Source organism: Pygocentrus nattereri, chromosome 27 (genome assembly GCF_015220715.1).
Source record: "Pygocentrus nattereri isolate fPygNat1 chromosome 27, fPygNat1.pri, whole genome shotgun sequence".
In the NCBI taxonomy this organism is placed as follows: domain Eukaryota; kingdom Metazoa; phylum Chordata; class Actinopteri; order Characiformes; family Serrasalmidae; genus Pygocentrus; species Pygocentrus nattereri.
The window spans coordinates 24922312-24942772 of NC_051237.1; the positions used below are offsets into that span (position 1 = coordinate 24922312).

A 20461-nucleotide genomic window follows, 5' to 3' on the forward strand; every position below is an offset into this window, starting at 1 on the left:
CAGCTGAAAGTCCTCCAGCGTCTCTCTTGGTAAACCAGTCTTTTAATAGAACGTCATTAATTAGTGACACTGACGTCTATTAAAATGATCAGAAGCACAAAACACTGAAGGTAAACAGTTTCCATCAGGGAGAACCGAGTGGCTCTGAAATCACTTTTTACACACAAGCAAAGTTTCAGTTTCAGATTTATTTACAACTTAGTTCCAAGTTTAAGTTGAATAAAAACTGGCTTTAAACTCAGGATCACAGATGAGCTCCTTTACTATGTTGATCTGTAGGCGTCTGTTCATAAACATAAACCAGCCCAAACTCATTTACTATAAAATGAAATGGTGTTTGTAGAAATTCAGAAAAAAGCCGCGTCAGTCTCGACTGCATATGTGGACATATTTCTATATTGAGCTCTATTTACACAAAGTTAGGTTAGTTCATCATTTATGTTGAACAGACTCTCCCAAAGTTTTACGCTGCTGCGCTGACGTTGAACCGTGTGCTGCACTGGGTCGGTATGACCAACAGGTCACACATAAACCAAAAGGAATGACAGATTTCTCAAAATGTAGCGGAGTAAAAAGTCAGATATTAGACTTTGAAATGTAGTGGCGTGAAAGTAAAGTCGCCCAAAATGGAAAAAAACTTAATTAAAGTACAGATACACGAAAAAACTACTTAAGTACAGTAACTAATTACATTTACTTAGTTACTGTCCACCACTGGGGACACCTACAGACGTTTCTGTAGAATGACCCAAATCCATAATGACACGAAACAAAGGAAGTAACCCAGAAACAAAACCCAAGACCAACAAGCTACAGGGTATATAGATAGTGCAAGAGAAAGGGACTGAGCAGACACCGGGGTATAAATACACTGAGGGGACACAAGAAACACCTCAGACTAATAAGAGGGCGGCGCTAGACACTACATGCAGTTGGAGCAGATGACAGGGGGCAGGGCCAAAAACACACGGCACTGGGGAAAAAGGCAAAAACAGAGAGTCAGAGAGCGAAGGGCCGAGACAGAGAGCGAAGGACCAAGTCAGAGAGCGAAGAACCGAGTCAGAGAGCGAAGGACCGAGTCAGAGAGCGAAGGACCGAGTCAGAGAGCGAAGGACCGAGTCAGAGAGCGAAGGGCCGAGACAGAGAGCGAAGGGCCGAGTCAGAGAGCGAAGGGCCGAGACAGAGAGCGAAGGGCCGAGTCAGAGAGCGAAGGGCCGAGACAGAGAGCGAAGGACCGAGACTGAGAGCGAAGGACCGAGTCAGAGAGCGAAGGACCGAGTCAGAGAGCGAAGGGCCGAGACAGAGAGCGAAGGGCCGAGACAGAGAGCGAAGGGCCGAGTCAGAGAGCGAAGGGCCGAGACAGAGAGCGAAGGACCGAGACAGAGAGCGAAGGACCGAGACAGAGAGCGAAGGGCCGAGTCAGAGAGCGAAGGGCCGAGACAGAGAGCGAAGGACCGAGACAGAGAGCGAAGGACCGAGTCAGAGAGCGAAGGACCGAGTCAGAGAGCGAAGGACCGAGACAGAGAGCGAAGGGCCGAGACAGAGAGCGAAGGACCGAGTCAGAGCGAAGGGCCGAGTCAGAGAGCGAACGACCGAGTCAGAGAGCGAAGGACCGAGACAGAGAGCGAAGGGCCGAGTCAGAGAGCGAAGGGCCGAGACAGAGAGCGAAGGGCCGAGTCAAAGAAATAATGGAATAATGCTGGTTAATTAGGTGTAGCCTCCTCGTTAAGAGGCTGTTTGAAGTGCGTGCCGCAGGTTTAGTGCTCTGATTATCACTCTGTTTGGTTTTTCAGCATCGCGGGATCTTACTGCAGGCGTCCCGAAGCAGAGGAAGAAGTCCCAGCAGTACAAAGGGCAAAAGAAAAGTAGGTCACACTTCCCACTCTGTCAGCACCGGCTCCGTCACCTCATCACGCTCGCTACCTCTCGGAGTCTAACGGGAGCGTCGATCGTCACACAGACCTCAGAGTTTACTACCATCCAGAGTGACAGCAAAGCTGCTTTCGTCGGTTGATTAACTGCGTATTTCATCTCTCACGGTTTGATTGGTAAAACTTTAAAGACGAATGTTTAACGAAGAATCAGTGAAGTGCATAATCGCCGTGGCAGCTGGATGTGACTTCATTCATATAGTTCAATTAAAATTCTTAATTCTTAATCATTAATAATTAATAATTACAACGACAGGCATTTATTTTTCTCCAAATCCTTTTATTCATACACTCTTAGCAGAAAGGGCTCTACATACTACCAAAATAAGGGTTCTTTGGCTTGTGACGATCGTGGAACCCCTTGTGGTGCTATATAGATGACCCTTTTTTTTAAAAAGGTTCTATCTACAAACATCTACAGCACCTTCTCCCTCGATCTGAAGAACCATTTCACCATGCAGAGAACCATTAAATCATGCAGAGGGTTCTTTAGTGTTCAAGTTTCTACATGATCATTTTCTGGACTAAAGAACCCTTGAAGAACCTTCTTTGTAAGCGTGTACACTGGGAATCCCTGATTAATGGCTTTTCCAGTGTTGTTTAATAAAGAAAACGGTTCTGCATAGAACCATGAACACTCAAAGAATGCTTAAAGGGTTCTCTACTTGGTGAAATGGTTCTTCAAATTGATGGTGAATGTGTTGTATGTGGTTCTATATGGCACCAAAAAAGGTTCTTCTGTTGTTATGATGTCAAAACAATAGCAGGACCCTTTTAGGCACTATAACCATTTTCTAAAACAAGCTCCATGTAGAACCACACACAACATATTCTCCATCAATCTGAAGAACCTTTTCACCATGCAGAGAACCATTTAAGCATTCAGTGGGTTAATAAAGAACTCATGGTTCTGAATAGAACCATTTCCTTTACCAAAGAACTCTTGAGGAACCATATTTTTACAAATGTACTTCATGTACTTTTCAGCCATGAGCTCTACATAGAGCCACTTGCATGCTTAAATGGTTCTCTGCATGGTGAAATGGTCCTTCAGATTGATGGAGAACGTGTTGTGTGTGGTTCTACATGGAACTTTCTTTTGGAAAGTGGTTCTATACAGTGCCAAAAAGGGTTCTGCTATTGTTATGATGTTAAACTTATAGTAGAACTTATATACTTTTTGGTGCTAGATAGAAAGACATACAACATGTCCTCCATCAATCTGCAGAACCGTTTTACCATGCGGAGAACTACACTGTTTAAAAACGTGGATCTTTAGTAAAGACAGTGGTTCTATATAATTATAAACCCTCAAAGAACTGCTTGAATGTTTTTTTTTTTAATGGTGAAATGGTTCTTCAGATTGATGGAGAATGTGTTGTGTGGTTCTATTTAGCACCAAAAAAGGCTCTTCTGTTGTTTTGTCAAACGTCTAACCATGTCTAGAACCGTTTTCCAAGAAAAAGTTCTGTGTAGAGCCTTTTCACCGTGCAGAGAACGATTTAAGCATGCAAATGTTTCGTTGAGTGTTCATAAGTCTATATAGAACCCTTTTCCTTACTAAAGAACCCCTAAAGAACCATCTTTTTAAGCGTGTAGGGCTGTTCAGTTCCAGAAAATCCACAATTCTTTGTGTGTGGTTTACCAATAATGTCGCTGAAGCTTGGCCGAAAATACGTTTCGTGATGACCAAGCTAGAGGCTGAAGCTTGCCTGGCTATCTAGATCAGTCTGGCTCCTTTTCTCTGACTGAAAGGGTAAAAATTCCTCTCTGCTGTTCATTTTATGCTGATTTGAGATAAAGTCACTGCTTTTTTGATGGTTTTGTGCGAGGGGAGTTACACTAATGCTGGTGTGGTTGTGTTTATTAGCCTGTAGCTCAGTCACTAGCAGTCTGGATTGGGTGACACCGCAGGGATTCCCAGTGGTTGCCTGCTGTATTTGCATAATGCATGCGTGGTGTTAACGAGGGAACATTTCAGTGAATATAAACACCACAATATTGTGGGATGAGATAATAAATCATCTAAATAACAGTTATAGTAAATAGCAGTAGTTAAAAACAGTAATAATTAATAATGAATACCTTGTGTTTACATGGTACAGTATGGTTTATGGTTTTATTAGTCATTAGTTTAGTTTATCTGGTTTAGATTGACAGGGATAATGTGCATTTCTGTAATTCTCCCAGTTTAGCACCGCACACATTAAGCAACTTTAAACACATAAAAACTTTGAACTTTTATATATTTTACCTTAAAAATACCACATTTTTTACACACTTCCCCCTCCATGTAATAACGAATGCATATATTAACCGGGAGCTGCTGTGAAATTTCAGAAAGGAAGATCGCGATTGGGAAACGGCCGGTGAACCTGTGTGGGGCGGGGCTTCCTCGGAGGAACCAGTGTGGAGATGAGAACATGACTCCGCCCCATTACCCATCAGCCCCCTCGCCGTCATCTGCTCCCGCCAACGCTCCTCTCGACTCGGCCGACAGAGATTCGACAAACCACACGCCAGGTGACCCTCGGCTTACGGCCTACAGCGGTGGTCTGCCTACCCTGGACCAGGGGATCTACCTTCCTGCAGAGTCCAGCTCAAACCACAATCTGCCTCACCTGCTTCAGCTAGTCAGCCTCTGATTGGCTGGATCAGATGTATTAGAGCTCAGTGAGGGGGCGGAGCATCTTATTGGATACAGGTTGGAGCTAAACTCTGCAGGAAGGTAGATCTTCAGGACCAGGGATGACCAGACAGTGATCTGCAGTTTGAAGAGTTAAAAGCCTTAGCCAACCTAAATGTGTATTTTCAGTATAAGTAGGTCAGTCTTGCTCTTCAGCAGTCTGTATATAATAGTATAATAACAATAATAATGTAATAACGGTACGTATATAATAAATACGCACTATGAATGATGTTCCATTGTCTAATAAATGGCCGTTGTATTCCTTCTAATTGTCCACTTTTGATGTAAGCTGATTGGTCCTAGTCTTGAGTGGCGCTTACATGAGCAGTTCCCTCACCAATCACAAGGTTGGTGTGGTTTGCCCCACCCTCACAGCTTTAATTTAACCAAGTTCCTCCTTGGGTCTCTCTGTGTTCGAGTTACAGAGAGAAAGCTAACCACCAAGCGACAGCTAAACCACCATGGGCCAGGGTTAGCAAGCTGGCTGTCCATTTATTGAAGCATGAACACAATAAATCTTCCAAGTACGAGGGTAGTCTTTCTAACAGTAAGGCACGTTTATTTGTACACCACCTTTCCTGTGCAGTGGCAATTCAAAGAGCCTTACACAGACAGAAAAATTAAAGCATTAGATAATAATTCCATTTGGAACGTTTCTGAGATCCAGCACCTCCGAAAGGCTTTTATAAGGATTGTTACATACCTAATAAGCGCAATAAGAAGTATCCAGCTTACATAGGGTTATGTTCAGTTTTATATTTAATAAAATAAAGATTTTATGCTTTCTGAGCTGTAGCATAAATGAATGTAATATGTGTATCAGTCATGACCTGCGCTCCATCCTGCAGTCGCTGCTCTTCAGCTGAAGGATGAAGCCGCTAAAGCAGACGATTTCAGCTTCCGGCAGAGCTCTTCAAACAGCACGGACGGATTCTTCGTCAAACAGGAACCGTGAGCCTGAATAAACTTCACACAGCTCATCAGCAGAAAAACAAGCCACACATCAGTGTCTCGCATCGGCTCGGTGGCTGCTGACCTGCTTCACCCCCGGTGGTCCGTTTAATCATGATTTATTTTGGTTAAACCATGAAGGCCTGAATCTGGAGCTCTGAGCACAAATCTGAAGAGATGACTCAAATCCGTCAAACCAAGCAGCTAAACAGTGAGTTTTTATCACTTAATAAATCATTCAATTCAGCATCGGGTCACAGGACTATGATAATAAATCCAGATCTGAATGAAAGATAATTCAGTGCATTGTGTTAGATGTTCAACTAAGATAAAAACTACACAAAATTTCATCACAACAGACCAACCAGAACACGTCCTGGGGCATTTTCCCTCTTCATACAAGCTGTTGGACATAAAGGCTTCTGATTTAAAACCATAAGTATTTGTTGTCAGTTTTCACTGAGGTTTATACATTCACTGTAAATGCAGATGTTTGTTTTAAACTCTCTTTTAGTGCATCACAGTGTTTGGTAGAGCATAATCCAGTGTTTAAGTAAACACTGGGATTCAGAGGGTTTGGTATGAACTGGTTCAGACGTCTTTACAGTGGTGGTGATGGGAACCAGGCGTCGCCATGACTACAACACAGACATAGACGTTTTATTTACCATCCAGAACCTCCAGAGAACCTACACAAGTCTTCTGAGTTTATATGGAATGTTAATGATGGAAAACAGTGGAAAATCTGGAATAATGAGTTTTCTTTGGGGACTATTTTGCCGCACAGCCCCCTGCATGTCTCCCTCCACCATGAATGGAGTTGAAGTTCTCTAAACTCTCATAAAACAGCGTCTCAGTCATCAGGCAGTGAATTCAGAACCAGTTCATGTAGGAACTTTCTGTGAGGAGCTTTTAGAGGGGGACGTCTGGTTCCTATCACCACCACTGTGAACAGTTCTGACTCGGTAAGTTTATCTAGAACAGAGCGTTTCACACCAAACCACTCTGAACCGCTCTGATTACATCTGAACCCTTAATTATGCAGAAATCTAAAAAGTGGGTGGGGTTTCCTTTTGAAGAAGAGAGGCTTAGTTGATGTTACAGGCACGTACACCGAACTGGACACTGTGATGTATCTACTGATTCATTCTGACAGTATTAGTTGTTTGTATGCAGGTGTGAAGCAGGTAACTCCGTCAGTGCTGAGCCAGGTGTGTTTACCCCTCCGTCATAATCTTTCAGTCAGTAACAACATCTGTTAACAGCTGGAGAAAACCTGCAGTGGAGCAGACCGTCATAAGACGAGCTGACTTATTATTTACGGGTAAAGAGCAACAATCAAGAATTTAGATTTTTGTTCCACAAAATGATTGAGAGATTTTATCTGTCAAAGATCTTCTCCATAGCTTCAGAGACAAAGTTCGGGTTTGGCGTCAGATGTTTCTTCTGGAGGAGCAGAAAGAAAACATCAGAATCCGTCATTATTCACTGCTAAAAACGGCATCTTGTAGAGTGATATGATCTCAGATTTACTGAACATATCTAACATTGCTCTTTATGAGATTGCTGTAAGAATATTATGAGGTTATTCATCTTATTTCTAGTCATTTTTATTTCTTCTGTGTTGGTTTGGTTGTGCTTGTTTTAAACTCTATTCCTCGGGAAAAACACAATTATCTTCAAAGTTATCTTGTAACGGAAAACGACACTGTCACTGGACTCTTACTCCACTGGCGTATACTGTTACTTGTTTGAAGAAATAATACTTAAAACAAGCAAAGTTAGCAGCAGTTTAGCCCCGCCCATTCAGCCTACACCAGTTTAGCCCTGCCCGTTTAGCCTACAGCAGTTTAGCCATGCCCATTCAGCCCACAGCAGTTTAGCCACGCCCATTCAGTCTACAGCAGTTTAGCCCCGCCCATTCAGCCTACAGCAGTTTAGCCACGCCTATTCAGCCTACGTCAGTTTAGCCCTGCCCATTCAGCCTACAGTTGTTTGGCCCCGCCCTTTCAGCCTACAGTTGTTTGGCCCCGCCCTTTCAGCCTACAGTTGTTTGGCCCCGACCTTTCAACCTACAGTTGTTTGGCCCTGCCCATTCAGCCTACAGTTGTTTGGCCCTGCCCATTCAGCCTACAGCAGTCTGGCCCCACCCATTCAGCCTACAGCAGTCTACACCCGCCCTTTCAGCCTACAGCAGTCTAGCCCCACCCTTTCAGACTAAAGCAGTATAGCCCCGTCCTTTCAGACTACAGCAGTTTAGCTCCACCCTTTTAGCCTACAGCAGTCTGGCCCCGCCCTTTTAGCCTACAGCAGTGAACATCACTAAACAGCAATAAAAAACAAGTAAAAATGTCTTGAAATAATCTGAATAATCTTATCCTTATAATGTCTCAATGTGAAATATTAGATATGTCGACTATATTTAATATGATTTCACCCGCTAAGGTTGTCTTTTTCCAGTGTTGCATTTTCATTTGAGTAAATATAAATACAATAATAAATAAAATATGAATAACTTAAATATTAGTGAAAGTTTGGGCATTTCTGGTCAAATTAACGTTGCTTTTGGTTTTCTAAGTGGAAATAGCACGTCGTCTACAGAGAACACACTTAAATATGATGTTTCTGTTATTTTTAGTGTACAGTTTCTATTTATTTGCTCTGTTTAGTATTTTGGGGGGGGGGATATAAAATGTGCCACAACTTTTGCACAGGCCATGTCATGTGTCTCTGTAGAGGAGCTGTAACTTATTCACACTCAGAATATCAACAGCATGGAATGTGAGCAGGGGTGCACAAACTTTAGCATGGGATTGTATGTAAAAGTCTATGTGTGCAGCATCGGGCACATAATCCCCCAGATTACAGTCAAATCTGTAGCTAAACTGAATGTTAAAGCTGAGTTAAGAGTGAAAGCCAGTCTAATGTTTATTGTTTTATAGTTTTATATTTCAGAGATGAATTATGTGCCATTCAGAATATTATTCAAACTGCATTTGGCTGCAAAACTCTTTATATCAGAGAAGATATTATTCAAATGCAGGTGCTGCCATTAAACCTTTTTCTCTTGGAAGATCGTCTATGAACATTAGCATATTCAAATAGCCGTCTGCAGCTGTATAACAGATTTACATAAACATAGTTTTATTTCAGAGCTGAAATCATATTTATACTACATGAAACGTTACCGTGCTGTGCGAAGCTCAGAGACCTTTCATTTCCAGTGAAAACAGACATTGAGTGCATCAAGATCAAAAGAATAAAACATATTTAGCAGGAAATTATTTTAAAATATTCAGTGCGTGACTCCTCCCCTTTATTCCAGTCCCAGTCTTTCCAGGAGCCTTGCTTTCAGCTCCTCAGAGAATCTGCAGACACGCCTCCAAAGCTCAGTCTGAGAACCTGGTGGATCATATTCTGGAGTATTCAAACCTATTCAGTGGTGTGGAGGTCTGGGCTCCAGGGTGGTCAGTCCATTGTCCAGCTTCTTTGTCCTGATCTCAGCAGTGAGCTCGGGGTCTTCATCTCTCTGCAGAATGAAGTTCTTCCCAGTCAGACTGGGAGGTTTTCAGGAGCTGCATGATGTATTAATATGAGTTTGTGCTCATCAGCGTTCACAACGCCTTCTGTCAGAAACTCACCACCAGCTCCAGATGTTGTAATGCATCTCCAAATCTACTCTGATCCTCCGTCTCGCTCCAGTAGCGGTTCAGAGTCTGTTACTGCCGTCTGTTACTGCCAGACATCTCAGCAGTCCAGAAAATCTCTGACTTTTGCACAGCAATGAACGCTCACCCTTCTGCATGAACGCTCAGGAAGATCTGTGCCCGTGGCTGGCTTGCTAGTTGTCGTTGGATAAAGAAAGTGAGTTAGGTGTGAATCCGTGTTCGGTGTCCAGACTGAATCTGTAACGGCGTCAGATGTAAAAGTTAATAGATGACCTGTTTTGTCGTTTACAGTATGTGTATATTTACAGGTTTAACCGTTTCTTTCTGTACTGTCCTGAACGTTGGTTAACCGTTTGGCCCTTAACGTGCTCCAGTTATTAGCCTACCATAGACTCCATGCTCTGTTACAATATTAATAATAATAGTAATAATAATAATAATAATAATCAGAGATGCACAGTGATATTGGAATCCTATCGGTATTCGCGTGTATTTGCTTAGGAAATAAATGTGCTGTTTGGCAGATGTTGGTGTCTGATGTTTCAGACAGATGTGATGTATTTAGTAAACAGAATGTTTAGGAAAGCATAGTCTGTGTAAACGTGTCAGTAGATATATCCTATATCAGCGCATCCCTAATAATAATAATAATAGATTTCCACTATTATTACTATTATTATTATTATTATTATTATTATTATCATTACACATCCCATTTAGCAATAAGACCTCAAAGCATTAAGGTTTACCCAGCAGTGGTTTTGGCCAGTGTAATAATTCCTGTGTTTGTTTTTGTGAACTGGTTGTTTTTTGCTCTGAATGTGAATCGTCTTTATTGTTTCTAATCCAAAAAAAAAAAATAATAATAATCTGTTGGCAAATTCTTCACCCCGTTTCTGTTTGTGTCTGTGCTCCAGAGACCAGAAGAAGGAGGAATTCTGTAAAACGTAGTCATGGCTCGACTGTTTTCAGGCAGACGCCTGCGATCTCGAATTGTACTCCTGTTTCAAATACATATCTAAAAAAAAAAAAAGCCAAAGTTCAGCACAAGATCACGTCCCCTCGTTTCTCCTTCTCACTCCACTCATTTTCCCTCCTTTATTCCCGTCTCATCCTGAACGCAGCCACTCAACCAAGGCGTGTTCTTGCTTCTCGAGTTTAAGCCCTGGAGCTACGAGGCTAATGCGGCTAGCCAACACACAGTGGGAGATTATAGCCCTCAGATTAGCGTGTTGCTAACTGCTTGCTGTGTGTGATATGTTATCAGATTATCACAGACTCTCCTGAAAGCCTGTGGAGGCGCTCGGTGTCTCTAATAGTCGTGTTTATGTGGTTTCTGACTCACTGAGAATCTATAAACATCCATTTTGTGGCTACCTACTGTGTTTAGCTATGCTAACGCACTTTAGGCCATGTTCACAGAGAAGTGAGTCAGTATTCGGTGTCGGAAACCAGGTAATCCAGACTATTAGAGACACCGAACACCTCCACAGGCTTCCAGACACAGAGCAGAAGCGTTCGAGCCGAGATAAGGTCATTAATGTGCTTATAACTGTTTATAACGCCGTGTATTGGCTACATTAACCACGTGGCCCCAGTGCTAATGCTAAAGGAGCAGCCCTCAGGAACATGTCCTGGCTAATCTCCTACATTTGTGGCAGATTCGTGGCTTTTTGGCTGAACTTTGGTTTAATTGGAAGAGAAGAACAGGAACACACGCTGGTTTCGAGCCAGACGGTGTGTTTCGAAGCTAAACCGTCCACTTTATTACTGTTTTCTTATTCAAACGGCCCAAAGAGACGGGCAGCTGTGCGTGGTTTTAGTCGTTAATGTGAAAAGCCCATCACACTGTATTCTGGTGCTAAATATATTTGAAGTGATGATCTTGTAAAGAAAATTAAATAAATAAATAAATAAAAAACTAAACAAAAAAGCAAAAAAAAAAAAAAAAAAAATGCTGTGATCATGGTGGAGAAAACCATTTCTCTTCTTTGTATTCTCGTATTTGCGATACGATATGGAGTGATTTGTACGACTAATTTAAAACACGCTGTCATTTTCTCTGCATGGCACTTAACAGGAATTCAGAGTTTTTACATTTTTAGTGGTCGAAATATTTTTATTTTCTTGCCTTTACATGATTAACGTGCTGTTGACATGAGGTTTACTAAGCTATATGACATATGTATAAAACTATATATATATGTATGTATTTGGAAAGAGAACTATGAATGTCAAATTTCATTTTTTAACAATAAATCTTACTTTTTTTCCTGCGTATGGAAGTTTTATTACTGTCAGTCGATTCTTTGCCTAACTGATCGGTCTTTGCCCTCGTTGATATTCATACAGGTGGGGACAGAATAACGGAAACACCATCTGAGCTATTCATCCTGACCGGCCACTTTATTAGAAACACCTTCCTTGTACCCCGTTTACTGGTTTCCTTCTTTTTCTTGCCGTTATGTATGACACACACGGCCCAGTAGACACTGAGAGATTCTGGTATTAACTACATCTGTCTAGTAGACAAAGTTTACAAATAAACAAAAGTTATTTTTGTGAAAAAGGGCTAAATTAGCCTTAATTGGAAATTGTATCACTGAGTGTTTACATGCACTCAATAATCCAATCATAATCTGATTTCTGCAGTTTTCTTATTATTCAAATGGTCATGTAAACACCAGGCTCTGATCTAGAAATCTGATTAAGAAATCCAATAAAGAGGCTGGGTTTTACCTCAGTGATCAGATTTCTCAGTGCTGTAAACTCCGCTTCTGATTTCTGTCGGATTTCTCAGTCTGTGTGAGATCAGACGGTGAATATCGTGAGACGCAGCAGTAATCTGATCAACACATTTACATGCTCTTGAGTAATCAGATAATGGGGAAACTCCAGGTCTACATGAGTCAGGCAGTAATCAGATAACGGGGAAACTCCAGGTCTAAATGAGTCAGACAGTAATCAGATAATGGGGAAACTCCAGGTCTACAGGAGTCAGACAGTAATCAGATAATGGGGAAACTCCAGGTCTAAATGAGTCAGACAGTAATCAGATAATGGGGAACCTCCAGGTCTACAGGAGTCAGACAGTAATCAGATAATGGGGTAAAGCTCAAAAGCTTAAAGGGGAATTCCTTGGAATATTCTACAAAATACTCAAAACAATTTAACAGTTGAGCTGTAAACAGAGCGGTTTGGTGTGAAACGCTTGGTTCTAGATAAACTTACCGAGTCAGAGCTGTCCACATTGGTGGTGATAGGAACCAGACGTCCCCCTCTAAAAGCTCCTCACAGAAAGTTCCTACAGGAGCTGGTTCTGAATTCACTGCCTGATGACTGAGACACTGTTATATGATAGTTTAGAGAACTTCAACTCCATTCATGGTGGAGGAAGACATGCAGGGTGCTGTGCGGCAAAATAGTCCCCAGAGAAAACTGATTACTCCAGATTTTCCATCATAAACATTCCATATGAACTCAGAAGACTTGTGTAGATTCTCTGGTGGTTCTGGGTAGTAAATAAAATGTCTATATCTGTTGTAGTCATGGTGACCCCTGGTCCCCATCTGGGTCCAAATGGTACCCATTCTACACCAAATCTCTCTGGTTCTGTTTATCTTAGAGTTATGCAGAAATTCTTTAAAATCTTTGTAGTTCCCATTTAATTGTTGCTCTATGAGGCTCAGAGTATAATCAGTAAAGAAAGGTTGGTTGCCATATTTGCATTGTATTCCTATCTCAGCTGCATTCAAACAGCCACTGCACAGCTGACCAGACTCTTGACCTCCGTGTTCTTGAAACTTGGCAACAGCTGAACAACACAAAACATGACCAATGGGTGCTAAATACCTACTGCACAGTGCCTTAATGGCCAGATTATAGCTGCATCAGTTTTTACTCCATACATGAAAACAGATCTCAGCAAGTGAAACACTGAAAACTGTTTCAAGTGTAGATCTTCAAACAAGCAAGATAATCCGCCAATACTGGGAGAACTTCAAATAAGTGAAGTCTAGAACCAAGTTCATCTTGATGCACTTGCAATCTCAACAGATAAGATACTTTTACATGCAGAGATGTTTTTGCAGTGTAAACACTTCATTCTATTAAACCTCATTTAACCAGCAGCTTCTGAAGCCTGTAGCTCTTCCTCCACTAGAAGAGTCACCTCCAGGTTGCTTTAAATAAAGAGCTACCAAACAGGCCCAACCACAGTCCAGGGTCTCAAGTTAGCCTTGGCTGGAGGCCTAACTAAACAGTTTAAGTATTATATGAAAATTATTGTTCATTTTAATTTATTTGAGGGGGACCAGGGCAAGTAACCATAGTGGAAGGCACACAACCAAAACTGAACATTTTCCTCAAGGGCTTTATTCAGTAAGTGCTCCAGTCAGAAAACAGACAGGTCATGTTACAAATGTCAGGAGTACAGCATTGTGATGATGAATGGTCCAGAAATGAAGATCAAGTTGGGGCAGAGCTACAGTTTGAGGAGGATGGATTTACTCGTAGATCCAGTCGTAGGCACAGCTCTTGAAGGACACCAGCTCCTCCGCCTTGAACCACAGGTTGATCTCTTTGTTAGCGCTGTCCACAGAGTCACTGCCGTGGATGATGTTCCTATAAAAACCCACATTCAACAGGGTTAGCATCATAGGATCATGCACAGTTCCCAGCCTCCCTACCATAATCCAAATGTAGTCCATTAACCAAGACACATTTGGTGTCAAGTTTGCTTCTGTAGTTTTAGCATTGGAGTGACGAAGCCAACATGGCTAACAAGTAAAAGATCGACCAGTTAGCATGGTGCCAATTGCAATCTGAAGCAATTTCCCTTAAAGGTTGTTAGAAGAAAACATCTCCAAAATGGTAACTTTACAGTTGTCTTTTGGTCCATTCATTAAGTTTACACCCAATATAAAGGGTAAAACAAATGCTGTCAGGTGTGTAAAAAGTGCAGGATGGGGGTCTCCAGGGTCAGGATTGGAGAACGTGGAAGCTCACCTGCCAACTTCGATGCAGAGATCTCCTCTGATGGTGCCGGGTTTGGAGTCTGCAGGGTTGGTCTCACCCAGCATCACTCTGCCCGTCTTCACTGCGTTCAGCCCCTCCCATACCTGCACCCACAGAGGGGTCAAACACTTCAGTAATTCTGGACACTATTTTTGCAGGACTTGCATTATGAAGTCCAGGAATGTGAAATCTGAAGCATCAATATCCAACATCATTACGAGACTAATGAGCCTGAACTTCTCCCCACATTTACTTGCTTTAAGCAATTCTCTCTGGTAAAGAGGTCTTATTCCAGTAGACTGATGAGCAGTTGTCTGCCAATGGCAAGAGGATTTCACCAGCTACAACTAGTAAGTGTCCATTTCTACACATCTAACTCATTCTGAGAAGTGTATTATAAGCTAGATTCAAGATTGCCTGCAACAAAAACATCTGTTTCTCAAAGCAGCAAGTTAGTAAGTCTAAAGTCATTAGAACACAAGGCCAAAATAACTCCCTTCTTGAAATTTAATAAGCTATAATAAATGTCTAAGATTTCAGGGATAATTTGACAAAAAGGGTTTTCAAAAACACCAACTTAATCCAAAAATCATGACATTTCAAGAAAGTAATTTTCAGCACAGGCAGAAAGAGGACCAGCTTCTCTGGACTTCACTTGTCTGCTGTGTGGAATCAAGGAGGTGAATTTGAAGCAGTTACCATGGCGACCACAGGTCCAGAGCCCATGTACTTGACAAGCCCAGGGTAGAACGGCCTGTCCTTCAGGTCAATGTAGTGCTGCTTCAGCAGCTCCTCGGACGCCTGTTTGGAGAAAAGGAGGCAGGAGAATGTCAGTCCAGCTGGAACGAGCTGAAGTGCAGCAACAGCAGGTTCAGATCAGCATTAATGCATCTCCATTAATCCTCAGATCACAGAATCACACGGTACTTTACTCCATCACACTAATATCAGAGGAAGGATCTGTACTCTTCGCTCCACAGCACGGTTTCAAATATAGTTCTGCATGTTCGGCTCTACGGGGGTCTTCACGCCTGCCTGGTTTCGTGTAGACCAATCGCACCATTCAGCTCAGCTGGTTGGCAGGTGTCAACATTCCACCCACACCTGAACATGTCTGTTTGCTTCCAAGCAAGGCCTGGTTCAGTCTGCTAGAGTGCAAATGCTTTTAAAGGTGGTGCCTGGCATCTGCAACATGACTGGCCAGATTAAAGCACAAACAAGCCAATCAAATCATGGATTTAGTAAGGATAGATGGATGCTACAGAAGTCGAGACCAATCATGGGAAAGAATATCAAATCTACTTGATACTTGTATTTACATTAAACAATGTACATTTATTCTCAGACATGTTAATTTACACCTAGTAAATCAATGACTGACAAATTACCTACTGTAATTTAACAGACCGAGTCATTAAGAGGGCAGAGTAAACCGACAGCATCTCTAAACACTTACCTAATCTCAAACTCTTGATTTAGTAAGCCATGATTTTAGCATAGTACATCAAGACGGCTCTCCAAGCTCCAAGCAGAACCGTGAACACAGAACCCTTTGCGTGCTTAAACGCTTCTCTGCATGGTGAAGGCGTTCTGTGGATGGATGGCACTATAGGACATCCAACATTCTACTGTGACGATGTTGACCTCCTAACCCTTTTTGATGCCATGTAGAACCATCTACAGTTTGTTCTCCGTCAATCTGATGAACGCCTTCACCAGGCAGAGAAACATTTAGGCATGCAAAGGGTTCTTTGAGCATTCACGGTTCTGTATAGACCCCTTGAAGACCAAGTTCTTGTAAGATACCAAGTCAAACCTGATAGATCAAGGGGAGCAATTTCTCTGGGCTTCCTTAGGATTGTATGCAAGGACAGGCCAGTGGAATTAGATTTTATAGCAAATATCAAACCCCACACTCTGGTGTGGACTACTGGGTGTCCAAACGGCCTAAAACGGACAGCTGAACTCAAAGTTTAAGTGCAGGCCAATCCGCAGTTGGGGGTTAGGCGTCTTGCTCAAGGACACCTCAGTTATGTGCTGTCTAGGGATCGAACCGGTGACCTTCCGGTCACAAGGCTGGTTCCCTAACCTCCAGCCCCAGGGAAAACAAAGCTGTAAGACAGTCAAATGGCTTAATAGTTTCCATTAGCCCATTCATCATGATCTAGATGATGCAACAGGCAGCTGGCAAGCAAACTGTGTTCCAATGCCGATTCTGCAAGTAAAGGATCCACAGGTGTACATTAAGATTCCTCATTAAAGCACTCAGCCTTAGCGAGCTGGTGAAGTGTCCACTCCACCACCTGACCCCTACTGAGAGACAGCAGTAAGCGTGTGTGGCAGCGTGTGTGCTGTTTCCCCCGTCAATGCCAGACCACTCCACAGAGGAGCGGCTGGAGTAAGGGAGGGGGACCCTGGAGAATAGAAAGAGCCATGCGTCTACAAACCTGGAGGAACTTGAGGGCCACCAGCCTGAAGCCCTTCTGCTCAAAGCGCTTGATGATCTCTCCGACGAGGCCCCTCTGGACTCCATCAGGCTTGATGGCGATGAAGGTGCGTTCAGTTTTGGCAGCCATGGTCCTGAAAAACGAGGCGTTTTAGCAGAAGAAGAACCTCCAAAATTAAAGAGCCCGTTCAACCTTCTCTGCATTTTCCCCTCCGCATTGAGGTCCACTTCAAACACCAGTGTGGTGCTACATAACAGAAGTGGTCATAACTCCCTCACAATTTCACCTTCTCCATCCCCCAGAAGAAAACAGCCTGCCTGTTACTGTGCCTTTAAGACTCATATGTAAATGAGCCCTGTTCTGACTGGCTGCCCTGTATGGCACTGCATTCAAAGGCACTCCAGGCTGAGACACCTTGGTGTAAATAGGAGGTGCCAAACTGCAGCTTTCTGAACCCGCTGACTTCTGTGACATCACAAAAACAATGGATTCAAAACAGGCTGTTCTGGCAGCTCGGTTTCTACATACGGACTGGAGTGTTAGTTTAAAACTTCGTCTACAGTTACTTATCGTTTAAAAGAGGATAAGAGGCATTTGGTTTTCCATTATATGGGCCCTTTAATATGTCAACTAAAAAAAGGCAGATTTTGGACCTTAAAATAAAATTGTACAGAGTTTAACTTCAATTAAAAGGCGTAAATGGGGTCATTCATAAAGGCTGGTGACTTCTATCTAGAACTTGGTGCTTCCAACGTAAATACGCACTTTAATGGGTAATTTGCTTCGTTTTGTTTGTTATTTTCACATACTTTCGTCTCTGAAAAAGACGATTTGATGACAAAGACTTCCAACAGGTTCAGAACGTCAGTGTCAAACTGCTGCCAAATTACAAATTAAAAGTCCTCAGACTGAAATAATAGGTCACTAAAAAAATAAATAAAGCAGCCATATGTTAAGAGAGGGTGTATATATAGCTCCTATGTAGCCCATACATGATCACTATACTAAGCAGATCTATTTCTGTCCGAGCTGTAAAGTGAACAGCGCTTCAGGAGGTTAAAGCAGCACCGACTCCGCCATGTTAGTGCCACATGCTCTCCGGGCTCCATCAGCTTTTAAAGGCCAAGAGGATTAGCAGAGACAAAAATCCCGAATTAAACGACCAAAGCCACCGCAGGAGTCATAAACCCGACACGATTGATGGGTTTAATCTGTCCCCGGTACACTTAGCTGCAGCGAGAGGGGGATTAGGGACTGGAACGGCGAGCAAAGGCGAAATCCGCCGATCTACAAACCATCGCCTCCACAGAGGCGCTGCGCGGACATGTGTAGATCGGCGATCGGGGACAAAAGTCCTGCTGCGCTTCTCCAACCGAAAGGCGCCAGTAAAAATGAGCCTTTAAAGCGAAATAAAATACTCCAAACCCCTCGTTTAATCTTTTGAAGATAATTTAACACTTTAAAAATATTTTAAAACCATACAACAGCTGGCTCCACCTGCACGGCGCACTTCCGCATGTTCCAACGATAATTCTGCACATTTCACGTAAATTACGTTAGGCTACATAAATAGGAAGCGAACGGCTGCTGTGAATGAACGTCTCTGCAAACCATTTAAGGCTTCGGCGCCTCTACATGACCCAGGTTACCTTCCCACTGCTAGTGCTCATGAGGCTGGATTTCCAGTTTTCCGTTCCACCTTAAATGGTGTAGCCGTTACCATTTACTTTGTGCCATTTAAGGTGGGCCGGACTCGCAGTAAAGTGCAGGAATGATATGCAACGGAATGTAATCAGTGCTGCAATTAAAGTCTCAACAAAATATGTAACAAAAATGTAAATAACACGAGTTAAAGCAAGAAAAGTGGTATAACCGCCCTTTTCGCCCCACCTTTATCCCGGTGTTGGAGCAGAGAGTCCGAGCTGTACGAACGAAGAGGAGAAAAAGCGCCGCGGGAGCGCGCTTATAAAGGCCGGGAGTGTTCACGCGCGTTCACACAGCGCGGGGTGTGTTCATACGGCGTATTTTGAAAACTGGCTAACAGTGAATTATTACAGACTTCAAAACTGTCCGATTTTTGAAAGTAATATCGTGATACATATTTCACTGTCATTAGCCCACTTCTGACACCATTGTGGCAATAACAATGATAATAAGAAGAATAATAAGAAGAATGTGATTGTAGTTTTGTTATTGTTATATTTACAGCACCATACACAGAAATGTAGCTTAACCTTCACAAAGTGAAGTTAAGGAGCTATAATTAGGAGGAAGGAGCTGAACATTAAAACATATTAAACGCCGCGTTCACGGCCAGTTTATTCATTTCTTACTGTATTTATTTAACTGCTGTATTAAAGCAGTAGAGCACTCGAGGAGTGAGTTTTCACCATTAACATCACGACTGGGATGATCTACAGCCACCAGATCACAGCCGAGATGGTATTTCGTGAGACTACACTCCCTCTCGGGTTCTACTGTTTAAGTGCACCATCAAATTGATTTTGAGGCTGTTTGTTTAAGGTAAAACTGTTACATAACATTGCTTTACATATGATACTCCCAGTGCACTGGCTAAAAGTGCTTGGCCCCCACAAACCACTTTTTGCATTGAATGCAGCTGGAGTTGAATTTCATTACACAGCTTGTTCTATTTCTGTCTTCTTCCCTTCAGCAGTGTGAGGGGGAATCCCCTGTAAAACAGCTGTAAAAGACTTTAGAGGAAGTGCCAGGGTTCCAGCTCTGTCTAACTGTATATTTACATATTTGAAATCCATCCATGGTAGAGGGAGACATGCAGGGCGCTGTGCGGCAAAATAGTCCCCAAAGAAAACTCATTATTCCAGATTTTCCACTGTTTTCCATCGTTAACATTCCATATAAGCTCAGAAGACCCGTGTAGGTTCTCTGGAGGTTCTGTATGGTAAATAAAGTGTCTATATCTGTGTTGTAGTCATGGCGACGCCTGGTTCCCATCACCACCACTGTAAAGATGTCTGAACCGTTTCACACCAAACCCTCTCACGCACTCAATGATGGGGGAAAGTTGAAACTTTGGTGGGATTCCCCTTTGAACACTGTAGCTCTGATAGTGATAGTTCAGTAGTGCACTTCTAAACAATATGTTTTTAATTGAACATTTATTAAGTGCATTTTATTGTTATTTGTTTGTTTTTGTGATTTTATTTTGTATTTTCTTTGTGAAGTGTTTTGCGCCGCTACATGTATAAAATGCTCTATAAATTAAAATAATGTTTTTTTTTTCTTCTTGCAATTATTATTCCTAATCACTGGAACTCTAAAGTACAGTGGGGGACAGTAACTGAGTAACTGAGTAAATGTAATTAGTTTCTGTACTTTAGTATTTTTGGTGTATCTGTACTGAAGTTTCTCCGTTCTGGACTTTTTCCTTTCACTCCACTACATTTCAGAGTCTAATATCCGACTTTTTCCTACATTTTGAGAAATCTGTCGTTCCTTTTGGTTTCTGTGTGTATAAAAACGTAACATGTCAAAACGAAAGAAGCGCAAAGCCAGAGCACCAATCAGGGCCCAGCGGTCACTTTGTTTAGAGCTGGTTTTGACCTGTTGGTCATACCGACCCAGTGCAGCACGCGGTTCAACGTCAGCGCAGCAGCGTAAAACTTTGGGAGAGTCTGTTCAACATAAATGATGAACTAACCTAACTTTGTGTAAATAGAGCTCAATATAGAAATATGTCCACATATGCAGTCGAGACTGACGCGGCTTTTTTCTGAA

At 42.4% G+C, this 20461-nt stretch overlaps 2 protein-coding genes and 1 non-coding gene across 3 annotated transcripts in view; 1 reads left to right on the top strand and 2 right to left on the bottom strand.

The window, feature by feature from the left end:
• LOC108414483 (MBT domain-containing protein 1) overlaps window positions 1-6249 on the top strand; it is a 30391-nt gene extending 24142 nt beyond the window's left edge. The window contains exons 15-17 of the mRNA XM_037535368.1: window positions 1794-1865; window positions 4272-4454; window positions 5469-6249. Of these exons, the coding sequence (XP_037391265.1) occupies window positions 1794-1865; window positions 4272-4454; window positions 5469-5575 (362 nt within the window). The 3' untranslated portion in view covers window positions 5576-6249. The remainder of the gene's footprint in view (window positions 1-1793; window positions 1866-4271; window positions 4455-5468) is intronic.
• A 7342-nt stretch (window positions 6250-13591) lies between these two features.
• Window positions 13592-18702, bottom strand: LOC108414487 (nucleoside diphosphate kinase B). Its single transcript, XM_017687352.2, has 5 exons — window positions 18593-18702; window positions 16703-16835; window positions 14955-15056; window positions 14247-14359; window positions 13592-13862 (listed from the first exon to the last, which is right to left on the bottom strand). Exons 2-5 carry the CDS (start codon window positions 16829-16831, stop codon window positions 13745-13747), a joined length of 462 nt encoding a protein of 153 aa, XP_017542841.1. The 5' UTR covers window positions 16832-16835; window positions 18593-18702; the 3' UTR covers window positions 13592-13744.
• On the bottom strand, window positions 16542-16668 carry LOC119262622. The gene has a single exon (XR_005129778.1). It is a non-coding gene; the product is annotated as a small nucleolar RNA SNORA49 (small nucleolar RNA).
• Window positions 18703-20461: the final 1759 nt, after the last annotated feature.